Source organism: Pinus tabuliformis, chromosome 6, assembly GCF_031772625.1.
Source record: "Pinus tabuliformis cultivar Carrire ecotype Pingquan chromosome 6, CPIR1, whole genome shotgun sequence".
Lineage (NCBI taxonomy): Eukaryota > Viridiplantae > Streptophyta > Pinopsida > Pinales > Pinaceae > Pinus > Pinus tabuliformis.
In genome coordinates, this window is record NC_142292.1 from 253360895 (window position 1) to 253387998 (window position 27104).

General features: G+C 41.4%; 1 protein-coding gene across 1 annotated transcript in view; it reads right to left on the bottom strand.

Annotated features, from left to right (window-relative positions):
• Positions 1-4553: 4553 nt before the first annotated feature.
• LOC149258344 (uncharacterized) overlaps positions 4554-27104 on the bottom strand; it is a 31742-nt gene continuing 9191 nt past the window's right edge. Inside the window, exons 3-4 of the mRNA XM_089412033.1 lie at positions 5763-6618; positions 4554-5378 (exon numbers count right to left, since the gene is read on the bottom strand). Coding sequence (XP_089268159.1) covers positions 4554-5378; positions 5763-6618 — 1681 coding nt within the window. The remainder of the gene's footprint in view (positions 5379-5762; positions 6619-27104) is intronic.

The window sequence follows — 27104 nt, forward strand, 5'->3', positions numbered from 1 at the left end:
TCATGGGCAACTTATTCTTGACAAATTAGACCGAAGCGTCCAAAACCTATAACAAATAAACTACATATAACAATAAATAAACTGCCTATAACAAGTAGACTACCTATAATAAATAGATTGCCTATAACAAATAGACTATGTCGTTCATGTATATTCTAAGATTAATAGCAATTGAAAGGCCCTTACAATGATATCAAGACGATCCAGTCTGTTAAGAAGAGGAAAAGTGGTGGAAGCCACAAGAGAAGACACTCGCTCTCCCCTTTGGTTTACGTTTCTGGTTCCATTTCCGTTCATATCCCTATTACTTTCCTTTTCATTTGACTCATATCTCATTTATTCACTAGCTTTCTTACTAGACTCTTTTCACAGCTTTAGTCAGCCTGTTCTGTTTCAACAACATCACCAGCTGCTTCAACTACTGGCACATTTATGTCAGAGTCCTGATTTTGAGAGATATGTTCTAAGCCCCCATCATTATTTGCCTTGGTATCAATTTCCTGTGTAGAGTGATTGGTAGAGATGAAACTCACAAATTTTTGGCAATTGCCTTCATGTGAGTTAGTGGTGGAAGTCATAGAAACATTAACTATCTTAGTGGATTCGACCCCACATTCAAATGTGGCAGATCTTTGAAGAACAACTTTGACACCATGGATTCAACACGATGGATTTAACACCATGGACAATCTCTGGGCTCTGATCATAGAGAGTTAAATCATTCAAAATTGATTAATTAACTCAAAATTAATTAAGTAATCAAGCGATTAACTATGGAAGTGAAGTGATTCAGCAGAGTTCTTACTACTCGAATTTCCTAGGAAATGCAATAGTTTTTATGACAAGCTTATTAAGAGGAAGGCTTGATCTAGAGTTAGGTGCTAGAGATGTTCTAGCCACCATGACAGGTCCCAAGCTCAACAACATAGAGTGGTTTGGGCTCACCACATGTAGTGAAGGAGAAATTAAAAAAATTATGTTGTGATGTTATCAACCCATACACCCAATTCTTCTATTAAGCAATTTATGAAGTATATGTCTAATGGCTATGATGTCAAATCCATCCTTCTAAAATTCCTTCCTTTTAGATGAGTCCCTACAGAGAAATGTGGATGCCTAGACCTCTGTAGATGCATTGTATTCTTCACAACGGTAGAGGTCACAAACCTGGTTGCTCTTAGGATGCCTAGAACCCTAAAACAACTGCCTCATTCCAAGTGCCTAGTGCCATGTCTAAACTGCATGGCAAAAGGCTACCATGGCTATAACCAGGAAGTGGACCTTTTGCTTTGGGAGGAGCCAAAGGAGAGATTTCCTCACGACGTGATCCATGTGAAATTATGTGTTGTTGTAGTCTGTGAAACTTTGAATCATATTCTTTGGAGATCCATGCAAGAAGACCAAATTTGCATGTGCATTCCAATGCATCATCGTGATGACTCGATAAAGGTACTCTCATATCCTTGAAGTCTAAAGATAAAGAAGAGAGAGGAGTCACAGTCATGGCGGCCGATGCCCTAGAAAATTACATGGCTTAGAGTGGAGGAGCACCATTCTTGAAACTAGAAGAATACAAACAAAATTACACTAAATACTGTAATAAACAATTCCCCATACATATTGAGTTGTTCCTCATGCTGTCTGGTAATGAACACGCTTAGGGTTAGATGCACCCAGCGAAGCCAAGTTGAAAGAATTGCAAATGGGACTATGGTTATAATAGTGAAAATCAATTGACTTGACAGTTAATAGTATCTAATGGTGGAAAAACATTTAATCGTCTAACAATGGATTTGATGATCAAAATTATGAAAGGAAGGCAGGTGGGGGAGTTGATTTGAGAGGGGAATGCCTTACGACGTAAATATAATTATTTGTGCTATATCATTATAATTTTCCTTTTGCTTCACTTCAACTAATATTTGATATTCACACAATAATAAGCATTTATCCTGAGCCTTTTCTTGTATCCCCATCAAAATTGTATCCACTTTTACATTTTACTCATACTATTATATAACGCTTTTACAATTTTCTCATACTAATTATATAACTAGTTACTTTAGTTATCTTGTTTATGCATGCTTAAGGGTATAAAAGTATTTTATCTTTGGCTTGAGTTTACCTGTCATGTGTTTTTAGTTCATTAAAAAGTTTCATGTATGATTTTTGGATTGTATGGTAATTTTATGATTTATTTTAAATTTTATAATTTAGTTGTCTATGATATTGACTTTGTTTTTTTTTATTTTTTTATTATTATTTAATGATGAGTGTGAATTCATTTATCATTTGGCATTATGTTCGTCAAAATTTTATTTCGAGTATGAGGTAGAAATTTTGTTTTTAATTAAAAGTGAGTAATTAAAATTTTATTAGTAATTATAATTTGATTAATTATCTTGCATTCCAAGTTTTGTTCTCAAAATTATAAGTAAAATTATTCTTCAATGTTAACCAATTAAGATTAATGACAATCTATATCTTTAGAATAATTTAGAATTGTTCTAACTTTTCATGCAGGTTCTTTATTTTTTCCTTTAATCGATTGCCTTGAGATACAAGTATAACATATATTGATGTAACAACCTATGCTACACAAACATTTATTTTTTAACCAAGTTTTACGTATTACTTCAAACTTTTACTTTTCTTAACATAGACTGTTAAAGGCTTATCATTGAAAAGCTAGAACACCTTGTTATCTTTTTTTATTAAAGAATTTAAACAGTCTGTTAAAGAATTGAATGAAATAGTTACACAACTCCTTAGAGAGTTAGAAACAGTTGCCCATATTTCCTTTCCAAGAAGGAGGAAGGGAAGGGGAGGGAGGGGGAAAAAGTAGGAACATGCTGCACAAATGTTTCCTTGAGTTGGGCACAAGTAACTAGTGGGAAAAAAAACTATGGATAATAGTTGAACTGGTATCCGACTTGAGGCTGGACCATGGTCTTGAAGGCCAAGATACTAGACTGTATCCGCCTATTAATTGTCAAGAGAAGGAAGTGCTTAGAAGGGCACTCTGGATGTAATTTCCAGGTTCGTGGCTGGGTGGAGAGACCTTCCAAGAACAAAAAGTACTTATATAGTTGTAAACAAGAAGAAAGAGATAAGTGATAAATTTTGTGCTTAGTATTCATTACTAGAAAATAATTACTCTTAGCCAAGAATGGATGATTATCAAAAGGACAAATTTTTTTTCTCGGTAAATCTATTCTATTCTATTATGTACAGAAAAAACATTACAAGCATATATTCAGATTGCCCAAGGCCAACTGTGGCTCTTTGGAGCATGATTTCTCACCACTAGACCCGCCCTCGCAGGGGCAGTGCGACCAGACAAAACTATCTTCACAGGACATCATAATATGACAGTGAATCCATACCATACAAAAAACATCTCGCGCAGGGGCACCGGAGCAGAGAAGTACATCCCTCGCAGGGGCATCAAAAGAGTTATAGACATAGCCAGAGCAGACATAGACATAAACGTAAACTAGAGAGACATAGCCATAGCCGACATAGACAGAAACATAAACTAGAGAGACATAGACATAGACATAAAACCGGAACAGGACCTGCACAATTGTGGAAGACGATAGGTTGAACCAGTGGAGGTTAGTCCTCCGGCTTCTCCTCGACAATTCTGCACCATCCATACTTCTCTCGTTCTTCTGCAGTGGGGAAGGAGTCCCAGTCTTCAGCAGTGTTCTCCTTGGAGGTCGACACCTACTGAGCCTGAGGGCGATTGGGAGCTTGCACGGGAGCCCCCGCTGGTCTCTCCTCGTCGCCTTCCATGCTTTCATCTGGGAGCTCCTCCTTACTGCGCGAACCACCTTCATCATCCTGAGTTTCCTCGATGAATAAGACCGAAATGTGAGAATTAATGTAGGGTTTATTCTTCAAGCTGCCAAAAGTGAAGATGGAGGAGCCAAATGCAGGAAGAGGGTCCGGTTCAGAGCTTGGACTGCTCGCGTCCATGAACTGGCTCGCTTGGAGGGGATTGGCCTCTGCCCTTCTGTGGAAATTACAGCGACAACAGTGGAGATGGGGCTCTGTAGCTGGAGGACGAGAAGACCCTCCCCGAGCAAAACCTCGTCGACTGAGCAGTCTTTGCCGGGGTCTAACCATTTTTGCAGGAGTACCGGCGGCTTGAAGCAGTATAGAAATTGAAGACCTTCCTAGCTTGAGACAACCCCCAACTGAATTAGAGCCGCTCTCAGCAGACCTGGGACAACACTCAACAGAGCAGAGGCGGCAACCAGCAGAGTTTCTAGGCTGGAGACAACCCTCACCACCTTGAAAACTGGCCTTAACAACAAGAGCTGTGGCCTGTAGAACAAAACAACAAGCAGGAGCCTGAACCTCGTAACCACAGTGCTGAGCGTGAACTTGCTCCATACCATCACCCACCTTAATATCCTTAACATTCCCTCGAGACCTGTTCTCCATAACTGCAAATTGCAGTTGCACCAATTAACCGGACGCTGCATTGAATTCCTTCCACCCACACCTGAGCTTTTAATCCTCGGCGGCGAGAGACGCAATAACATTTAAGATTGAACTCGGGGCACCACATGGCTGGCATGTGGCTCCTCCCTGCCACCCGTACTATCACCCACATCCGGGTCAGTAGCATCACATTGGACCAGGTTATCGCATTCCTGAGCCTGGACAGTATTTGGAATTATGGTGGTATTTCCATTGAGAAGGGTGTTCTCGCTTTCCACTCCTATATTGGCGAGAAGGTCAGCAACCTTGTTGCCTTCCCTTTTTATATGAGTAAAAGATATGGCTCTATTGCTGCGAAGCAATTGTTCAATAGCCTCCAGCCTTGCTTCGAGCCTCCAGCTAGTGGCGATTTTCCTTGCTTGGGATCCATTCTGGATGTGCTTGGCCATGTTAATGAGAATCTGGGAGTCTCCTTCCACGACCAATGGTTGGAGGTTGAGATTCCAAGCTAGAATTAGCCCTTGCCAAAGTCCTTCTAGCTCAGCTGAGTTATTAGTGTCCCATCCTATATTGCCAAAGTATATCTGCATGGGAGAGCCTTCGTGATTTCTTAGAATACCTCCGAAACCAGCCATACCAGGGTTGCCTTTGGAAGCACCATCGAAGTTGAGCTTGTAGGAATGCTTTGGAGGGGGGGTCCAATTGCCTTTGTTGCTATTGCTACTTTTGGCAGAGCCTTTCTTATGAAGTTCCTTAGGAAGATGCAGTTGCCAGTTGTCTAGGATACTTTTCTCATTGTCTAGAGAGGGTAGATCCTCCTGTGCCCATGATCTTAGCAGTAGCATTTCTTTAAGATTTCCACAAAACCTCCTCCATATGTCCTCGATCGGAGAACATTGGTTTTTGAATATTCGTTTGTTTCTTTCCTGCCATATGCTCCAGAGGATTAGACCAGGGATTATGTTCCATAGACAGTTGAGGAGCTCGCTTTTGTAAGGTTTCTGAGGCCATTGTCTGAAAGAGTTGGTAATGTCGTTCTCCATTCTGAATCTTCTTTGACATCTGAAGCTTGCCTTTTCCCATAGCTAATTGGCTAAGGGGCAGGAGTCCAGGAGGTGTTGGAGAGTTTCCTCATTACAATTGCAGTTGTAGCAAATGGACGGACCATGAAAGTTTATTCTTCTTAATTTATCCCAGGTGAGTATCCTTTTATGTCCTAGTAACCATAGAAAGTGAGAGACTTTGGGCCAGGTGTCGAGCTCCCAGATTTTGCGCCATATTGGGTCAGACGGGATGTTAATATTACTTACTATTTTGTACGCCTCTGAAGGGGTGTAGGTGCCTTTTGGTTGATATCCCCAACGAAGGATGTCATTTCCTTCGTTCTGTCTGATATTTCTTTTCCGCAGCTCCTGCTCCAGCTGCTCAGCGTCTTGAAGGTTTGTGTTATAGATTAACTGATTACCCTGTTTCCATTTCCTGAAGCCGTTCCCCGTGTCCTGCAACCAGAACTGTTGGATCTTTTCTTGCTGCTGCTCCTGCCTGTTGAATTCTGGAGCTGGGTGCAGAATACTGTTGAGCTTTGGCATCTGGTTCCATGCATCCGTCCAGAATCTTGCCGTTCTGCCATTCCTCACTTCCCAGAAGCTGTGCGTTTGAATTAAGTGGAAGTGTTGTTTGGCTGCATTCCATATTAGCGAGCCTTTGACATTGGGAGTGAACCTGATGAGTTCCTCCGGAGGTCTGTTGTTGGCGTATTTGGCTGTCCATAGCTTGACCCAGGGCTTATCTGGATTAGTGACCCATTGCCACCAGATCTTGGCGCTCATGATGGAGTTGCTATGCTCTGGGTCTCTCAGTCCAATGCCCCCTTTGTCTTTGGGAGTACAAATGGTGGTCCATTTTACTAGAGCCCATTTACGGTTAGTTGCCGAACCTCCCCATAGGAAGCCACGCTGAAGATTCCTTATTCGTTTTAACACCCACTTTGGCGCTGCTAGGATTGAGAACAGGTAGAGAGGCATTGCCTGAAGGACCGACTTGATGAGCACCACCTGACTGGCTAGATTTATAGTTCTATAAGTCCAAAGGTTAAGGCGAGAGTCGAGTTTTTCAAGGAGAGATCGCCAAGAGGAATGCTTAATGGCTGAGGCCGTGAGAGGAGCCCTGTTATAGACATTTTTGTGCCTTACAACATTGAGCATGAAATGTCCATAATCGAAGGGATCCAAAGTCCCTAAACATGTTGTTCCTACCCCTAGAGGAACAAGGCTAACTAACCACAGCAATTCACAAAAGTTCTCCACCTGAAAACACTCAAAAGCAAGCCAATTCTGGATCATGTCAACTGCTCCACTGAGCATCTGCGTTGAATGTCAACTGCTCCACTGTCTACCTGCGTTGAATGTCAACTCCAACAAAGGCTACCTGCGCTGAGCGTAATTGGACAAGTGGCAGGCTCATTCCTCAATGTGTCAATGCCCAGGAAGCTTCCAAAATGACACTTGCATCAAGGAATTCGACTGGTGATGAGTAAGAGGTTCCAAATCTCCAAGTGGAAGCAAGAACCTCCAAGTGGACTCAAGAACTGAGAGAGGGAGAGGACACTAGTCAGATCTCAAGCTGACTCATCCTCTCTCCAAAAATCTATATATAGATCTCTCCTCCATGGGATCTAGAGGCTGGAATTTTGTTATTGCAAAGAATTGCTATTGGTTTGAGACTGGATCATTGGGTGCTTAATGATTTGAAGGGAGCTGAAGAAGGAATTCCATTCTGCTGGGAAGGAGATGCTGGATTGGAGCCCTATGGGTTGTATCTCTTCCTGAACCCTGTTACTTATCAATAAAGCTATCTTGGTTTGCTCCTATATACTGGTGTATTTGTATGATTGCATTAGTGTATTTGATTTACTTATAATCCTGAATCATTTATGAATATGAATATATGCCTTTGTGTTATGTTCTTCTCTTGTCGCAAGTAGTTGTTCTCTTGTCACAAGTAGCTGTTCTCTTGTGATCTCGTGGAATCAAGTAGCTGTTCTCTTGAGCAGGCGAGGAGGCAAGTAGTCGTGAACATCCAAAGAGAAGAGGATCTAGATCGAGGGACAAATGGAAGACAACGATAAGTCTATCGATCTCCTCTCTTTCATATTTCATAAAGGAAGAAACCAGTGTAGCTGTATTCGTTTGTTGCTAAGGTACTGTCACACCTTAGGTGGATAGGATCGTCCTGCATAGGCATTTTTCCCCACAAAAAATTGGCGACTCCGCTGGGGAGAATTTGTTTATTCATTTCATTTGTGTTTCCGTCATTTTTGTTTACTTCATAGACTTGACAGCAATAATCGAACTGCATCTTTCCCGGATGCAAAGTAGAAAGTTGCTGCTTTGATCCAGTTGCTGGAATTGTCTATGGTCTAAACAATAGATCCCCAAATGATTTGATGATCCTTGTGATAGTCTTTAGTACCCTCTCAAAGCATCCCTCTGTTTATACCTTGCTTGTGTTTCTGATTTGGCCTGAAACAGTTGATTTTTGAGCATTTTATGACCCAGAACCCAAGGGAAACGAGAGTTTCTCCTTCAGCGCAGGCACTGTGAAGGCAGTCTGCATTTCAACGTAGGTCCCGTGAAGGCTACCTGCGCTGAATGTCAACTCCACTGTGTTGGACTTGCGCTGAACCAGTTTAGCCTTGTGCAGCTGGGGTTCTCTGCTGTCTTTTGCCCTGTTTTGATCTCTGTTTTTTTTGCAGCCTTTAACCAGCATAGGTACCAGTCAGATAACTTCTTTTCCTTGCTTATATTCCACCTCCTTTTGTACAAAAATACTGTGAATGTTTTTATGTGTTTGTGGCGTCATTTACAGTTTTCCTTTGCATGAGTAAAGTAGTCATCCTGTAGCCTTTGATTCAGATTTGATTGATTGTGATCTTAGAAGAGAGTTCATTGGCTGTTTGCAGATTGATTATAGGTTTACTTTTGCTTATTGGTTTGAATTTGTCTCTTTTGAAGTGTCAAAACAAGTCTTTATTTCGAAAATCGTTAAGTAGTGTAATCTCTTCTACCTTCTCTGATTTCGGTAAAAAGTGAACTTGTTTGTATTGATCATTTTAAAAGCAAATTCAAAGTTGTGCAAAAAGCTTTCTTTGTAGGCATTTATAGAAAGAAAGTGGAAAACAAACACCTGCATTGTGCATGTTGCATTTGATAGTTTGCATGTTGGATTTAGGGAAAGTGTATTAGAGTGTGCTGATTTCTCTTTGAGAAAAGATAGTGCCTTTCGTTTCCCTTAGTAGCTAGGATTTTCAAAGTTGAAAAGATAATAAAGCTTGCTTATCATCTTAGACTGCATTTAGGAATTTGTATCATACATCTCGTGGTGAACCTTGAAAGGAAAACTTTAAAAAGATCAACCTAAAATAAACTGAATGAACCTAACAACGCTTTGTAACATAATGCACAACATAGAGGTCTAGGCTAGAGACGTGTTCCGACGTCGTTAAACCTAGTGACTGTCGATCTCGGGGAAGGTGGGTGATTCCTCCTGAGGGACGATAGTGCTAATACAGATTGTGCTCCCACGTACCGTCGCGTATATATTGGGAGACCCCTATAGGCATATATCCTTTATCCTTAGGAAGCCGTGTCAGCCGCCCTACTGATCGCAATGCAGTGAACACAGCATTCACGAAGATTGACTACTCGTACCCTAAAAAGTATTCTGCGGTTTTGCGAAAAGTTTGGCACACCCTCTGCCTAGATCTCCAGAGCAGTTTCTTTTGGCCTTTTTCACACTCTATAACAGAAAAAGTCCATCCGAGCATTTGTCACTTCGGGCTCGTTAAAACATCGAAGGAGACTAGAGTCATCTTTAGCTTTTTCTCGACTCTTTAAAAGTGAAAAAGCAAGTTGTGTCTAAAGCGTCTAATAAAATTCATTCAATTCGGAAACACCAATTTCCCTTTTTGTATTTTGATTGATTGAGTAATCCGCAATCGTGGAAGAAAGTCAATTGAAACCCCGTCATTCGCGGAGACTTACGAGTCAACCGTCTTTGTCTCCGGAATCGAAAACAGTACGGACAAAGCGAACTCGTTTAACCGGTTCAAAATCTCCTATCAAAGTTAGAACAAGTGTTCCAACAACATCTGAGATTCCGGTTACTCCAAACATTTCTGGAAACCCTGCCTCTATAGAAGAAGTTTAACAACCACAGAGGGACAGTAACATTGATCCTAGTCTGGGGGCAAATACTTGTGCTACTGAGCCAGTTCCATATGTGACCGGTTCAGAGAGTCTTGCTCCTCAAACAACTGTCGCTGTCGATTCAACCCCTTCTTCGGCACCAGAAATATTTTACGGACTTGACGGTCTTCCTCTTCCACCGGGTTTGATTGCGATAGAGGAAATTGTAGAGGATCCGCAAGCAAATACTCCAACCCATTTTGGAGTCGGGGTCACTCTATTTCCTTCATCAGAAGTTAATCCACCACAAGTGGAAGTTCCTGTAGAATCGCTAGGCAATCTATTGGATAGACTCAAAATGTCTGAACAACCGTCAACATCTAGGACTGTGTCGAACGACACAACGACAACAGAAGCCCCTACCGTCACTCCGACAATGTTTGCCGGCATACCATCTGTCCCGACTAGCTCACAACCGCTAGAAGGAGTCCACCAAGGGACTATTTCGACAGTGTGGTCTGTTCCAGTTTGTTCATCCGGAATAATATCCGGCAACTCTTATGTTGAGACTCGCCAGATTGATCCATTTGGAGGTCAATTTGGGCAATCCAGTCCACAAGGACAAACAATCCCCTTAAGTTCTGGGTTGCTACCGTATGGGGGGCAGTACGCCCTTTCATTACCCCCTCCGGGAGGGTATCCATACGGGAGTTCACAACAGTATTCAGGTTATACTGGAATTACATCAAGTGGTTGGGTACCTATGCTACCTCAACAACCAAGAGTTGTATATTCTATGCAACAGTGTGTACCTGTATCGAACATCCCGACCACACCAGCTATTGTAACAGTGTCACAAGTTCAAGCGATGCCTGTTGTATGTCAACCTCAGATTTCTCAGGTTGTAATGCAACAACCCCTTGACGCTGGGTCACAACCACAATCGCCAACTGGTGGGGCGACACAGGTCCAAACGGGTATAATTACCCCACACCTTGGTCCAACGGTTAGTATAGCGCAGCAGAACATGGCTTCACAACCGTGGCTGGTGCAATACCAACAACCACAATTCCAGCAAGTGTATCAAGGTTCTGAGCAGCAGATCTTTGCGAACAGTGGACAACCGTATATTCAAAATGGTCAAAACCAACCACTTTACAGTGGTCAAGTCCACCAACCGTATCAGTCATACCAACATCAATTACATTATGCTGGTATGCAAAGGCCCACTGCTCAAGCGATTCCATCGTACCCTGGTTATGCTTCACCTAACCTGAATCAACAGTTACCATTTGTGGCAACTTTAGAGTTACCCGATTTACATCGGTTAACCAACGATCCGATTGCTTACGCCCCTTGGTGGCCAGCGATTCCTCACAAGCTTCCATCTGACATTCCTAAATTCAATGGAAATCCAGGTGAAGACCCATCGAATCATGTGATGACTTTTCATCTGTGGTGTTCATCAAACACCCTGAATGATGATTCGATAAGGCTTCGCCTTTTCCAGAGGACGTTAACGGGTCCAGTGGCAAAATGGTATATTGAGTTACCTAGAGCCTCGTTCGACAATTTTAGCTCCCTAGCCACGACTTTCTTAACCCATTTTCAATTACCGATAAGGTATGAAACTGGAACAAAAATATTAACCAACTTCAAACAGACGACTGCCACTCATATATATGATCATATACATGAATGGCGTCGTCATCGTAGGATGGTTAAAACATACGTTCCCGATCAGCTGCTAGCTGAATGGTTTATAAAGTCGTTACTTCCTGCTATAACAGAAGATGTGGCAAAGGGGGGAGTCGTAACGGAGGAGCAAGTTATTGCTCGTGCACAATACCTAGACTTAGTTTATACTCAGTCTGGCACGCTTTACGACAAAATACCTAACGCCCCTAGACCGGAATTTTCAATTCCTCCTCCTCCAAAATCCAATAGTGACTCTCATGCCGGCGATGGCGTGATTGGCACGGCAAACGCGAAATCGATAAGGGCTTCGTCTAAGAAAGCCCGTAAGAATTCGGATCAAAATGCAAAAGAAGAAATTCCTGCTTCGGAAGTAAATGCCATATCAGCAGATAAAGGCAAAGAAACCAATCAACCAGGAAGCAAGAAGAAGCAAAACAAAGGGAATAAGAAGAAACAGGGTGAGTCATCTCCTGGAAAAACTTCTTCAAACCCTCCTGGGAAAGGGAAACAAAATTATCCATGTCAAATATCGATGAAGAGGATCATTATACAAAGAACTGTCCATTCAAAGCTGAGTTGAAGAGGTTCTTTAAAATTTTACAAACCTCAGCTGTGTTAACTGATCCATTTCCCAACCCAGGTCAAAATCTGGTTGATAGTGGAAATGCTTCCCCGTCGCAAGTGCTTATGTTGTCGGTTTCAAAACAGCAGAATGATGCTTTGATTTCGACAAGGAACAAAGATTACGGGAATCCGCAGCTGTCGAACGACAAAGGTAAAGATCAACCAAGTAGTTCGACAACAACTTCGACAGAAGTTGTACCGCCCATCATTCTGAATTAACAATAAAACCGCCAAAGGGAGTAGTACACAAGTCGACATTTAATCCTCGCGCCAGAGCGGCGCAGCATTATAACATAGTGGAAGATTTGGCCCAATCGCCATCCGCTATGTCGACTCTTGAAGTATTACAAAATTGCCCATCCCAAAGGCAGACTTTGTTATCGGCTATTGGTGGGGTTGATCCTAAGGATTCCAATCTTGTATCTTTTAATCATAAAGGATACGATCCTCAGTTACCAGCTCAACTAGCTTTCCTTATTCAAGTGAAAGCCCTCAACAAAACTGTTCACCGAACAATTATTGACGAGGGGGCATCTACATGTATTATGTCGATGAGTTGCTGGAAAACTTTAGGATCTCCAACCTTGTCGCGATCTTCGACGACATTAAAAGCTTTCGACGGAAGGACTTATACCCCGTACGGTATCCTTAATAACTTGAAGGTTGAATTGGGGGGAAAGACAGTGGAAATAGATGTTGAAGTCATCGATGGGAATCTTGACTACAACATCCTACTGCGAAGACCATGGATCTATGCCATGGCAGCTGTTGTGTCGACTTATTTTAGGAAGATCGCATTCCCATTTGAAGGAGGGATCACGATTGTCGACCAACAAAACTTCCTCCCTAATGGTTCACAAGTTACAGGAAGCATTCCCATGATCCATGGAAGCAACCATTCGCTTCAGGACATCGGAGTAGGCCTACTGAAAGACCCCACATTAATGGGAACTTTCGCACTTCCACCTCCATTCTATACAGGAGAAGTAGCATTCGTAAGAGCCTACAACATGATATCTTCCAAAAAGATCTCAGAAGACGATGTCGAAATGGATCATGCAACGGTTTTGCCCCCAAGCCCTATAGAAATATTGTAGCAATCAATGTTTCGGGCATGGGAGGCGAACCCAAACCAACGCTCGTCAAGCATTTGGGTAGATAGGTCTGGAGAATATGGTACCCCATTAGATCCTTGGTCGAAAGTACATGGGACTGACGAAGGAATCTTACAATCAATGTTGATTGAGGGGGCACCATGGAATGATCACCACCATCGTTCCCTTCTTCCAGAGTATGAAGAAGATAATCAACATGACCTTTATCACCCTTCAGTTTTTGAATTCCTATCAAATACTGTAAATACGGTGGATTCCGAGCGAAACTTATCCAATATTGAAGAGATTATAGCCATAAATATCTCGACTAAAACAAATGTTGTAGAGAATATTTATGTCGGCAAAGGTTGTTCCCCTTCAGAACTGGAAATATATAATGCTCTTTTTTGCGAATTCAGAGATGTCTTTGCTTGGTCATATGATGAAATGCCAGGCATTGACTCGAGTATCGTTGAACATGAAATTAAAATGTATCCTGATGTCAAACCAGTAAGACAACGGCTTCGGCAGGTGCACCCCAAGAAAGCCGCTGCCATTAAGGCGGAAGTTGAAAAACTTCTCCATGCTGGATTCATCTAACCGATTGGGTATCGAATATTGTCCCTGTTATGAAGAAACAAGGAACAATTAGAGTGTGTGTCGACTATAGGGATGTAAACCAAGCTTGTCCGAAGGACAACTACCCTACACCCTTCATCGACCAGATAATTGATGAATGCGCCGGATGTGAAATCTTTTCATTTATGGATGGATTTTCCGGGTATAATCAAATAAATATCCACCCACAGGACCAGTCAAAGACTGCATTTATTTGTCTGTGGGGCACATTCGCTTATCGAAAATTACCCTTTGGTTTAAAGAACGCAGGGGCGACGTTTCAGAGGGCAATGAATTATGCCTTCCATGACATCAAGAACATCGTTCAACCATATCTCGACGATCTTCAGGCTCATTCGCGAAAGCGAACTGATCATCCGCAACATTTAAGAGCAATATTTATACGTTGCCGACACTACAAGATAAGACTCAATCCGCACAAATGTGTGTTTTGCGTCGGTTCTGGTCGTTTACTTGGCTTTGTAGTCTCTAAGGATGGGATTCGTCTCGATCCTTGCAAGGTTCAAGTGATCATTAATTTGCCTCCACCTTCAAATTTGCTTCAGATTCAGAAACTCCAAGGGAAAGCAAACTTTCTGGGGAGGTTCATTCCAAATTATGCAGAACTTGCTAAAGGTTATACTCGTCTTTTGAAAAAGGATGTACCTTTCGTCTGGGACCAGGAGGCGCAAGCTTCCTTTGATGCTCTGAAAGATTTTCTAGTAAAAGCATCATTAATGTACGCCCCGGACTATCAAAGAGATTTTAACCTGTATCTGGCTGCAGCGGATACGACCATTGGGATGGTTTTAGTTCAAGAAGTCGATGGAATTGAACATCCTATATATTATCTAAGTAAAAACTTAAATGATATAGAAAGTAAATATTCTTATGTTGAAAAACTAGCGCTTGCAGCTGTTCAAGCGATTCAAAGGTTTCGACATTATGTCCTCTTTCGGAAAACTACCATTTTATCAGATTGCAACCCCATGACGTATATACTGTCGCGACAGTTGCTGGGGGGCAAATATTCAAAATGGATAGCGATCCTGCAAGAGTTTGATTTGGAATTTGTAAAATCCAAATCAAAGAAAGCTCTAGTTTTCGCAGAATTATTATGCGATCTCCCATCGTCGTCCAACGATGAAACCTCCGAAGAATCAATCGTGGACGAAAGTTGTTTCTGATATCTACAAGCAATGAGTGGTATGGAGATATAATAATTTATCTCCAAACCCAAAAATTCAGGCCCAACACCTCTCACTCAGAACAAAAACGTATATGATACCAAGCGAAAGACTACATGATCATCGGTGATACGCTTTACCGTCGTGGTGTCGATACAGTCCTGAGGAGGTGCCTTACCCATGAGGAGGCCGAAAAAGCCCTGAATGAGTGTCATTCAGGTGCGTGTGGGGGGCATTAATCTGGATATGCAACAGCACAAAAAATCTTGTGAGCAGGATACTTCTGGCCAACCATGTTCAAAGATTGCATAACCGCAGTCAGAAGTTGCCATGCCTGTCAAATTTTCGATAGCAAAACCAGAAGACCACCCGCACCTTTACAGCCAATAGTTGCTGTTGGGCCCTTCGCCAAGTGGGGCATCGATTTCATGCAATGTAACCCCACCTCGACCGGGGGGCATGGGTATATTATAGTCGCTGTTGACTATTTTACCAAAAGGGCCGAGGCGATGCCTACATTGGATAACACTGGTGAAACAGCTGCCCTTTTCTTTTTTAATCATGTAGTCGCCAGGTTCGGCGTACCACAGGCTATAGTGACATATCATGGATCACATTTTCGCAATCACATGATGGTTGAATTAGCTGCCAAACTAGGGCTATCTCACGACAACTCTACCCCGTATTATCCGCAAGCCAATGGACAAGTTGAAGCAATCAACAAGGTCCTGAAGCGTATGTTGCAAAGGATGATCGGGGTTCATAAAAGAAGGTGGCACCTAATCCTGTACTTAGCCTTGTGGGCTTACCGAACATCGGTAAAGAACGCGACCGGATTCACACCTTTCCAACTGGTGTATGTTCTAGAAGCAGTCTTACCAATCCAGTGCGAAATTTCGTCGCTTAAACTCGCAATTGATCTCCTCCCCGGAACTTCGGAAGAAGAGGCCCGTTTCTTGGAATTAATCCAATTGGATGAAACCCGTCGTGATGCTGCTTTGGCTAATGAAGCCCATAAGAAACGAGTCAAGGCGCAGTTCGACAAAAATGTCAAACCCCGTGTCTTCTCAGAAGGTGACTTGGTCTTGCTTTATGACCAAGAATCCGATAAATTGGGAGCAGGAAAATTTAATTCCTTATGGATGGGCCCATATATTGTTAAAAGAGTGTTAGCAAAAGGAGCCTACGAGTTAATGGATTATGACGGAATTCCACTGGCGCAGCCCCGTAATGGGTTGTACCTCAAGCGTTACTATGCTTAAATAGTAACCTATATGCTTTTGTTGTATTTTGTTTTCGCTAAAGTGTTTGTTTTGGTCGAATGATCCACCTTTTTACATTTATTGCAGATGTCAAACCTTCTGGAGACATGTGTTGGATACGCCGACGGAGCAAGTCGTAGTTCGCGGAACCTATCCTCCGCAGCCTGGGCCATTTTTGATCCAAGCGGCGAGTTAGTAAGTTTCAGAGGTGTATGTATTGGGCAATCAACGAATAACATCGCTGAGTATAGCACGTTGATAGAACTACTCTCTGATCCCATCACCCGTGGCATACGCCGACTAATTGTCAGGCTAGACTCACAACTCGTAATACTACAACTCAATGGTATATATTCCGTTCGCAATCCAGCTATTTATCGCATGTACCTAAGGGTCAAGATTTTGGAAAGACAATTTGATTCAATTCAACACCAACATATTTCCAGAAACTGAAACACATTAACCGACTCATTAGCAAACTATGTGTTAGATAGACATTTGCGACATTTATAAAAAGAGACACATCATCAATGACTATACGGATGGATCATATAACTCGACCAGAATAAAACTCGAAAATCAAAATATATATAAGCTGTTTATCGTTCATACATAATGTTCTGTAACCAAGACAAAATCGGTCATATGACCCAAAAATAAAAAATGCTAGGGGGCACCCTAGTCTAGTGATGCTCATGATAGCACGTCATGGCCTGTGCAATCATGCGCAAGAGACTAGTCCATCGTCTAGGCACGCCAGTAGTATGCCGCTGCAACTGTAAAGGTAACTCATCAATCCTCACATCGGGAATGCCGAGAGTAAGGCTCTCAACTTGCTCCTGCATAGCTGTATGGGTCTCGGCTACGTCAAGGTCGCAGAGAATAACTCTCCCAGCAGTCTCCCCTGCTGGGGCAGCAAGTGGCGCTCTCGGGCGAACGGCTGGACGAACAGGACCAACATCTACATGCACACATGAGTTTGATTAAAGTCTTGATAGAATAAAGCACAAGGGCATTATAAATAAGAACAGTAAACAATAATATGGTCAAAGATTTTACCAATAGCGCCCCACTGTTCACCATCCGGCAGTACCAAGTCCGGATCACCTCGGAAATCCATACCAACATATGGATACTCAGAATAGACCATTGTTGGTATCATCCTAAGACCCTTTTTCCTTCCCAGTTTCACATCATTTATCCCTCAAAATCCTTGAATATTGATTATTAATTGTTCTATAGTTATTAAATTGCATAAGAATTAATTTAGGGGTTTTATGTTCCAGAATTAGAGGTTTTTGATGACTTGACTACAGGAAGTACCCACAACCTGTAATGAGTTTACCGTTTGAAATGTGGCGCAGCGGATGAGCGAGAACGAAAAGCATGGGCGAAAAGTGGAATGTCCAAGGATGGACAAACACCTATCTTCCATCCAAATCGAGCCTCCTATGCATGCGGTCAACTTCAGTCAAAGCAGGGTACTCTGGCGCATAAAAGCAGCAACAACATTGTTCTATTTTCATTTTGATTTTTGTTCTTCTTGAAACTTATGGTATGGAAACATTTTGCAAAAAGGTATGTAAAAACGCGGCAATAGCACTATGTACATTCACTGCATCGATGACATGGCTGTATGTACGCATGTGTAAATACAGTTAGTTCAATGTTTTGAAGGTTAATTAATCAGTTGTTGAAAATTTGCTCAGAACAGAGTTTAGTTAATACACAGAACCGTTTACAGTCCCAATGTGTGTTCACTCTTTTGCATTGGTTGATTGTTGAACGGTGGTAGTCGGTATACCCTTAGGCGCGGACGGGCCCTGCGTCCTTTGTTTGGTATACTGCTCTTCGTTTTGTTACATTTCATTTCAGTTTATATATATATATATATATATATATATATATGTTTGCACAACGTTGTATTAGTTTCAATCTATATGCTTACACAACGTTGTATTGATTTCGATTTATGTATCACACAGGTTGCATCATAGTTTCGATTTACATAACTGTTGATTCACATAGCATATGGGCTGCAGTCATATGAACTTTCGATTCCTTTATGTTTTGAGTTTCATTACATGTATATGGTGTGCGCATCCGAAGGGTTTATTGTTATGTTGAATGGTCAGCGCTAGGATCTGGAACGAGAATCTTGTAAGGGATTTGGTCCTTGTGTGATTTATAGATGCATGCTCATAAACCCTGCCTCATTTTACAGTCTATTCATGTTCTTTTCATATAGTTTAATAGTGTACATATCTTGCACGTTGTGTGTGTTTACTAAGCAAAGGTTTTCTGAGTGATACCTCTGTAAGGGGGTTAGAATCATTGCCATAATCATACACAGTCTTTAGATTCACAGTTTGCTTTGATAGATGCATCTCATAACCAGCATTGTAGTTAGATACATCAGTAGGGTAATCTAGGTGTGTGAAGGATAGGCTGCATATAACGGTCTTCCGTAAAGAAGCCTTGCAATTTACCTCATAATCACCTGGGCGGTAATTCTTTATGTCTATATATTTTAGACCACGCCTCTAAGCTTACGCACCTCGGTCGATATTAAATATAGAGTCCAGTCTAGCACCCTAGTTGGAACCACTACATTTTGGCGCCGTTGCCGGGGAGGCGTACGTAAAGAATTCAAACAAGCAAAAAGAAAATTTTTAAATTCACAAAAACCAAAAACACAGTTAGAATCATGTTCATTTATGCCTAGACTTAGGGACAATCAAGGGAGATTTGTGAAAACCCCCCACCATCTTAACACTAATCCATCATCATCAGGAGCAGACTCAACACCAACTGAGGAGGATATTCAAACATTAGCTGAGAAATTTTATTCAGGACAACACATTACTCTTGCTGAGAGAGAAATTCTGTTTGCACATAAATCACAGCAACAACCTTTTCCTAAATCTTCTACCCAAGGGAAAAGTAGCACCATTACCAAACAATATTCCTTTCTCTCTTTTCCACCAAGAGAACTAAGAGACCAAGCAAAATGGCTGAGGAGGGATCTGGATCAGTTCCCCATCAAGAGGAAGAGGAATCCACTTTTAAATTCCCTATACAAGAACCACAGGAGGATGAGGAGATTAAAATGAAAAATATACCCCCATCCGTGTTACCCAATTTCTATGGTATGGCATCAGAGGATCCGGACTCATTCTTATTTGAGTTCGACATTGTGTGTCGCACTTATGGTTATACAGATGATGCTCACAGACTGAGATTGTTTCCAGCCACATTAAAGGCAGCAGCCTTGAAATGGTTTATGGGGCTAGGGGAACATGCCATAGTAGATTGGGATGGCATGAGGAGGATATTTCTGAGGAAATATCAGCCTTATTGCAGATCCAAAGACTCTAAAGATGACATCTTTAGAATGAGTCAGTAGGAGGATGAAACCTTAGAAGAATATCTAGAACGGTTTGTTTATAACTTGCAAAAATCTAAACACCGAACAATGCCTCCTGATCTAGTCCGCACAATATTTTTGAAAGGTATCCGGGAAGAATACATGGATGATCTCAACTTAATGGGCAATGGTGATATCTCTGCCTTACCCTTTGAAGAAATAGCTGAACTGTGTGAAAAATATTCCAGAAGTAAAGCCAAAATGGGAAAGAGAACCTTGTCATCTAGGGTCATAAAAACTGCCTCTGCTAGTGTCACTCGGGCTGAAATTGGTAATCTTTTAGAAGAGTTCAAAACAGATTTGTTGAGTACTCTAGGAAACCAAATTGATACCTTAAAAGCCAAAAAGAAACAAGAGGAAGAAGACAATATCATGGCCATTTTCTGCCCCAAGTGTCGCAAGAAGCATGCATTAAAAGATTGTCCTCTAGAAAATATACAAGTATGTGCTTTCTGTACTGAGCATCATGATATGTTTAACTGTCCTAAAGTTAAAATTGTGCAAAATTGTAACATGGCAGCCAGCACAGAGATGGAGAACGTGTACTACATGGGTGCAAAGCGACCATGGCAGCCAAGGCAAGCACCCCAAGGTATGTTTCCTAATCAAAATATGCAATTTCCTATGAATGATCAGATGTATGCACAAAACTCATGGAATATACCTATGCCATGGCAGCATGGAAACCAGTCACAAAATCAATGGAGACCATCTCAACAATATCCCCAATCCTACCATCAGTATCCTCAATCATACCCACCTTACTCACAGCCATATCAGCAGTACCAACAGCCATATCCATCACATTCACAGCCATATCAGCAGCACCCTCAGCCAGTTGTTTAACAGCCCCAACTTTCTCAACAAACTTTGCCTGCTCCTCTACAAATAAATGTCCCACAACTTCAATTTCCAACTAATTCACCACCTCCCAGACCCACACAAATACCTGCTCAAACTGTCCCAAATCCGAACAATAGAGCAGAGAGGCCAGCTTATAATGTAGAGGAAGGAACTTCCTACTCCACACTGCCTTTACAAAACATTAATCTGAGGTCTGATAGGGTCCTCCAAAAGGATTCTCCAATAACAGATCAGCAAGGAGAAAACTTAGAAAAAGAAAATGAAATGACAACTCAAACACAACCAAGCAGTGAAATCAGAGACAAACAAATGCAGTCACTGCAACCACCTTTTCCGGACCGTTTGGTCCAAGTCAAACCACCATTGCCCCCACCACAATTTGATGTCTTGGATGAACTTAAAAATGTCTACATAAAAATCCCTTTGCTGCAAGCTATAAAGGACATTCCTATTTACACCAAAGCCATCAAAGATATGTGTCTAAAGAAACCTGCTAGGAAGAGGATTGATCCTCAGACCATTCATGTTCTGGGAAATTTAGCAGGCCTTATGACCAATACCATCTCCATGGAGAAGTATGTTGATCCGGGCATTCCAAAAGTGACCACCATCATTAACAACATACGGATCCCAAACACTTTGATAGATCTTGGAGCTGCAATTAATGTCATGACCCTTGAAACTATGAGAACACTCTAGCTTGTGAATTTGCAACATACCACAATTGTTCTTGAGCTAGCTGATAGGTCCAAAGTCATTCCTGAGGGGATTTTGGAAGATATCATCGTTTCACTGGACTCTTGGGAGTATCCGATGGATTTCCTAGTCCTTCAACCCAAATCCAATCTAGGAGGACATCCTATCATTCTAGGCAGACCATGGTTAGCGACTGCTGATGCATTTATTGGATGCCGATCAGGTAACATGATTATCTCTAGAGGGACCGAAAGGAAACAACTCACCCTCTATCCATCAGCACAATCACCTGCAGTCACACATAACTTGTGGCTTGATGACAAATTTAATGACAAAGAGGAGGTACAATCTATTTTTAGCATTGACTAGATCTATGATTTCCATGAAGATAATACTGATTTGGTAGAATTATTTCTCTCACAGCCTGATATATCTGAAAACTTGAGAAATGAACAGTATAATGCTGCAGATGTACTTCTAGCTCAAAACTTTCAAGAAACATGCACTATCCACTCCTTGCAATCTACATTTCATGACATCTTTCCAGTTCAATCCATCACCAATACTCAGAGTCAAGTCATAGAGATCAGTCCGGGCAAAACTTTGAACATAGGCAACCACCTAGACTCATCTCAACAAGAAAAATTGATTAGACTCTTGACAAAGTACCAAAAAGCCTTTGCATGGGATTACATTGACATGCATGGGATTCACCCCGACACATGCACTCACCACATTTACACTGATAGCACCATTAAACCGGTGAGGCAACCACAACGAAGAATGAACCCCATGCTCCAAGACATTGTCAGAGAAGAGTTGCAAAAACTCTTGAGAGTCAACTTTATATATCCTATTTCTGACAGTCAGTGGGTATCCCCATTGGTTATTGTGCCTAAGAAGAATGGCAAGTGGCGTATCTGTGTTGACTACAGACAGCTGAACAAAGCCACACTCAAAGACTACTTTCCACTGCCATTCATTGACCAAGTGTTAGACACCCTAGCCGGCAAATCATCGTTTTCCTTTCTTGACGGTTTCAGTGGCTACAACCAGATCCGGATTGCCTCTGAAGACCAGGACAAAACCACCTTCACCTGTCCTTGGGGCACCTATGCCTACAATGTTTTGCCATTTGGACTTTGTAACGCTCCAGCTACATTTCAGCGAGCCGTGTTAGCTATCTTTGCTGATTTGATTCATGATTGTGTTGAAGTGTATATGGATGATTTTTCAGTATACGGCAATTCTTTTGAACATGCATTAGAAAATCTAGAAAAAGTTTTGAAAAGGTGTATTGAAGCTAACCTGTCCCTCAGCAACGAAAAGTGCTTCATGATGCTAAATGAAGGGATAGTGTTGGGCCATTATATCTCTTTTCAAGGCATCCAGGTTGACCCAGCCAAGATACAGATTATTGCCGATTTGCCTATTCCACAGAACCAGAGAGAGGTAAGAATTTTTCTTGGGTATGCTAGCTATTACCGCAGATTCATTGAACATTTTAGCAAGATAGCCTTACCTCTGTTTAAACTTCTTGCCAAAGATGTACTTTTTAATTGGACTGAGAACTGCCAACATGCATTTGAACAACTTAAGAAGAAGCTATCTACTGCACCAGTCCTGAGAGGGCCTAATTGGAGTTTACCATTTCATATTTTTACCGATGCATCTGACACTGCCATAGGTGCATGCTTAAGCCAAAAAGAAGAATCTTGTACATATGCAATTTATTTCATTAGTAAAAATCTCACACCTACTGAGCTTAACTATACAGTTACAGAAAAGGAAACACTTGCCATCATTTATGCTGTGAACAAATTTCGCCATTACATAACTGGTTATGAAGTCTTTGTACATACTGATCACTCTGCCATTCGACATCTCATGAATAAACCAATAACTAGTGGTAGAGTTACTAGATGATTACTATTGCTGCAGGAATTTAACATCACAGTGCTAGATAGACCAGGCAAAGAAAACCAGGTGGCAGATTTCCTCTCTAGACTGCAAAATCCAGGTGAGATTGTTCCTGTTGAGGACTCTTTTCCAGATGAGCACTTATTCGCAATTTCCATAGTAACTCCTTGGTTTGCTGATTTAGCTAATTACTTGTCTACAGGTAGGACACCTCCACATTTCACTGCAAAGGAAAGGAAAAGACTGATCAAACAAAGTATTAGATATTCATGGCTCAATGGTGATCTCTTTTACACTGGTTTTGATATGATCATTAGGAGATGTGTCCGAAATGATGAGGTAATTGACATTTTAAAATCTTGCCATGATGAACCGTGTGGTGGGAATTTTGCAGCGAAGCGAACAGCCTTCAAAGTTCTTACTCTTGGATACTATTGGCCATCCATTTTCAAGGATGCCAAGAAGTATGTAAAGAGTTGTGACAGCTGCCAAAGGATGGGTAGACCCACAGCTACGGATCAGATGCCCCTTCAGCCCCAAGTTCACTTAGAACCATTTGATAAGTGGGCTCTGGACTTCATAGGACCAATCAACCCAGCCTCTAATGGTAAGAAGTACATCTTAGTGTGTACTGATTATGTCACAAAGTGGGCAGAAGCAAAAGCACTGCTCATGAAGGATATCACAGACAAGTACCAAATAAAGCATAGGAAAAGTACCCCCTACCATCCACAGGCCAATGGGAAGGTGGAATCAACCAACAAGACTCTGGAGGGGATCATTACCAAAACTGTTGCAATGAACCGCAAAAACTGGGAGGAAAAGCTCAAGGAGGCACTCTGGGCTTACCGGATTACTTGGAAAGATACCACCGGATTTACACCATACCAGTTTGTGTACGGTAAGGATGTCATGCTTCCTATTGAATTCCAAATTCACACTTTTAAATTAGCTGCAGATTTACTAATTGATTTGGATCAAGCACAGAAAGAGAGAATCCAGCAGTTGAACCAGCTGGATGAGATGAGGCAACAAGCAGAACAAACCACCACCCTCATGCAAAAGCACAGGAAGCAATGGCATGATTCACACATTAAGAAGAAGCACTTCAAAGAAGGTGACTGGGCTCTGCTTTTTGATTCAAAATTCAAGGATCATAAAGCTAAGTTCACCACCCATTGGATGGGCCCTTATGAAATTGTTCAGGCTTATGACAATGGTTCAGTAAAACTCCAAACTATTGATGGCAAAGGTCATTATTTCACAGTCAATGGTCATCGCCTGAAGCTGTACAACAAGCCCATCAGCAAGCAAGGTTTTCTCAATACATTATCTCAGCAAGAAGAGGTTGAGGTACTGCAGCCCTCAGCTGCAGTATCACTGCCTTAATTTCATTTTCTTTCAATTTCAAAATCAAGAAGAAAAAAAATAAAAAAATAAAAAAAAAAATAAAAATAAAAATAAAAAAAAAAAATAAAAACAAAAACTAAAAAAATATATATATATATATATAATAATGGGTTAGATGTGAAAACCAGCATCTGGCACAATCTAACCCCGAATTCCTACCTGAAAACCAATTTATTGGCGGGCATGAATTCTATTTCTGTTATTCATTGTTTCATTTCTCAGTTGTTTCATGACTTGAGGACAAGTCACACTTTCAGTCGGGGAGAGGGAGACATCTGTTCTGTTACTTTTATCTCTCCCTTGTAAATTCTTTAGATTTCTTATTCTATATTTCACTGTGAATTTCCAACAACAGCTTGTTACCAGCATTCTAGACTTTAACAAATAAGCTGTTCTGTCATGATTTTCAGAGGGACCTGGTTGTAAATAGTTTGCAGGGGGACCTGTTTTGTTCAGACACCTATGCTACCAACACCATTAGTGCAAGGGGACCTGTTTAAAGATATTCAGAAGGGACCTGTTTTAAGCAATTGACACCTATTTGAGACATTCCAGCCAGCAGTAGGGACCTGTTTAAAACATTCAGTTGGGACCTGTTAAAAAATTCTTGACACCAAGGGCTACTTCAACAGACTTCCACCAAGATCTTACAAGGATTTGGCACCAACGCTTCAGCAAATTGCAAGCTCAGTGAACCTGTAATAATACAAAGAGCTGCATGAACATCTTCAGTTTTCACAAGGAACCTATTGCATCTTCAGTTTTCACAAGGGACCTATTACATTTTCAGTCTTCAAAAAGGGACCTGTACATTCAAATTTTTCAAAAGGGACCTGTTATATCTTCAAAACTTTTCTCAGAGGACCTGTCAAAAAGAACAGTCAAAAGGATTAGCAACTCAGCATGTCAAATGATCAACAAAGGAGTAATGTATTTCTATTCTTGGGCATTTAATTTCCTAGATTAGTTTTAATGTAATTTTGGTGACTATAAGCTGTTATAATTAATTTCAAGGACACCTTCATACATCCACTTACCACCCTTTATCCCACCAAGTTTCATCATTCCCTACATCCACCTATCCCTAACACCCATCACCAACACATATACCCTTCAGGCATACCAACATTCTCTACATGATTGAATATAATTGAAAAGGGCACGTGGTGAGCTGTGTGTTTGTTTAAAAAAAAAATACAAAGGATGAGATAGAAGCGGCCTATATATATTCTTTACTCCATACAGTCGAATCATAACAAACGGCCTATATGTTTTACACCACACACACACCCGAATTATAACCTTGCCACCCAACATTGCTACCCAGCATTATAGCTCAGCACTTTCGGTACGCTCTCAGCGTTCTTATGCTAATATGCATACAAATGTACAACCCTCTGTTTTTAATTTGTATGATTACATTGTAAGGCGAGTATAGGGTATTTCACATCCTCGGTTCCCATAACTTACAAAGCGAAAGTTTGAAGCAAGGAACGCGAGGAGATTGTCATCATATGGGTAGAGTTACAACGAAAAGGAGTGAAGCAAGGAAGGCCGAGGCGATTGTTACCATTTGAGTGGGGTTACAAAGTGAAAATTTGAACAAAGAGCGCAGAGGAAAGTATCACTGTTTGGGGTCGGTTTACACAGTGAAACCGGTGAGCGCCGAAAAGGGAAGCATCACCATTCTACTTCTAACACCCACAGCAGTCATATCGACCAGCTAAGCACCATAATTGAAGATTGAAGGAAGCTACATATACCAGGTAACCGACTTGACATCTCTGTGTTTAAATTCTAAAAGTGTAGACAGAGAAGGGTTAGAGGCATAACCCTCTGCCATCACCATGACTAATAGAGTTGAACCTAGTACATTCGATAGCTCACAGTACCATGAAGACTGTATTGATATTCTTAGAGAAGCACAGTGGCTACCTTTTCTGGAAAAATTCCATGGGAGTAATGAAGAAGTCACAAAACAATTTGCCTTTACTTTTAATGGGGAAAAGGCCCTAATAGGCAACTTCTCCTTTAGAATCTCAGAGGATACTATAGCCCAGGCAACTGGAATGAGTCCTGAAGGAGAGAAGTACTTCAAAACCAAGCAGTTCAAGGAGAAATCATGGGTACAGTTCATGTCCAGATCTAGAGTTTCCTCAGTAAATTGGAAAAAGGGAGTTCCAAGAAGCTGGTTAGTTCATCCTTGGGATGAAATGGTTTACATTCTTCAGAAGTTTATAACATGTGAAGGTAGATACATCATTGTTTATCTCTATCACATCAAGCTACTCCTCCATTTAAAGAAACAATGTGTAATCAGTGTGCCATATTTTCTGCTGCAAAGTTTAACAAATATGGCCAAAACTATCTAGAAACAAAAAGGGAATGAGGACAAAAGTCTATACCATTTTGGCCTGATTAAAATCCTCATTGAACATGAGTTGCAGAAGCGAGGGAAGCCATGAAAAGAGTTCCTAGCTGTCAACCAGATCAGAGATGAGGAGGAAAAAGAAGAGCTGCAAGAAGATTCTGGGTTTATGAAGGATATAGATGAGGAAATTCCAGTGTCCAAGGCCAGCAGAGCACCTCAACCTGAGGGCAGCATAAGGACTAGAAACATGCAAAAAGAGGATGTCAAGAGAGCTGAGAAAGACAAAATCTTCACC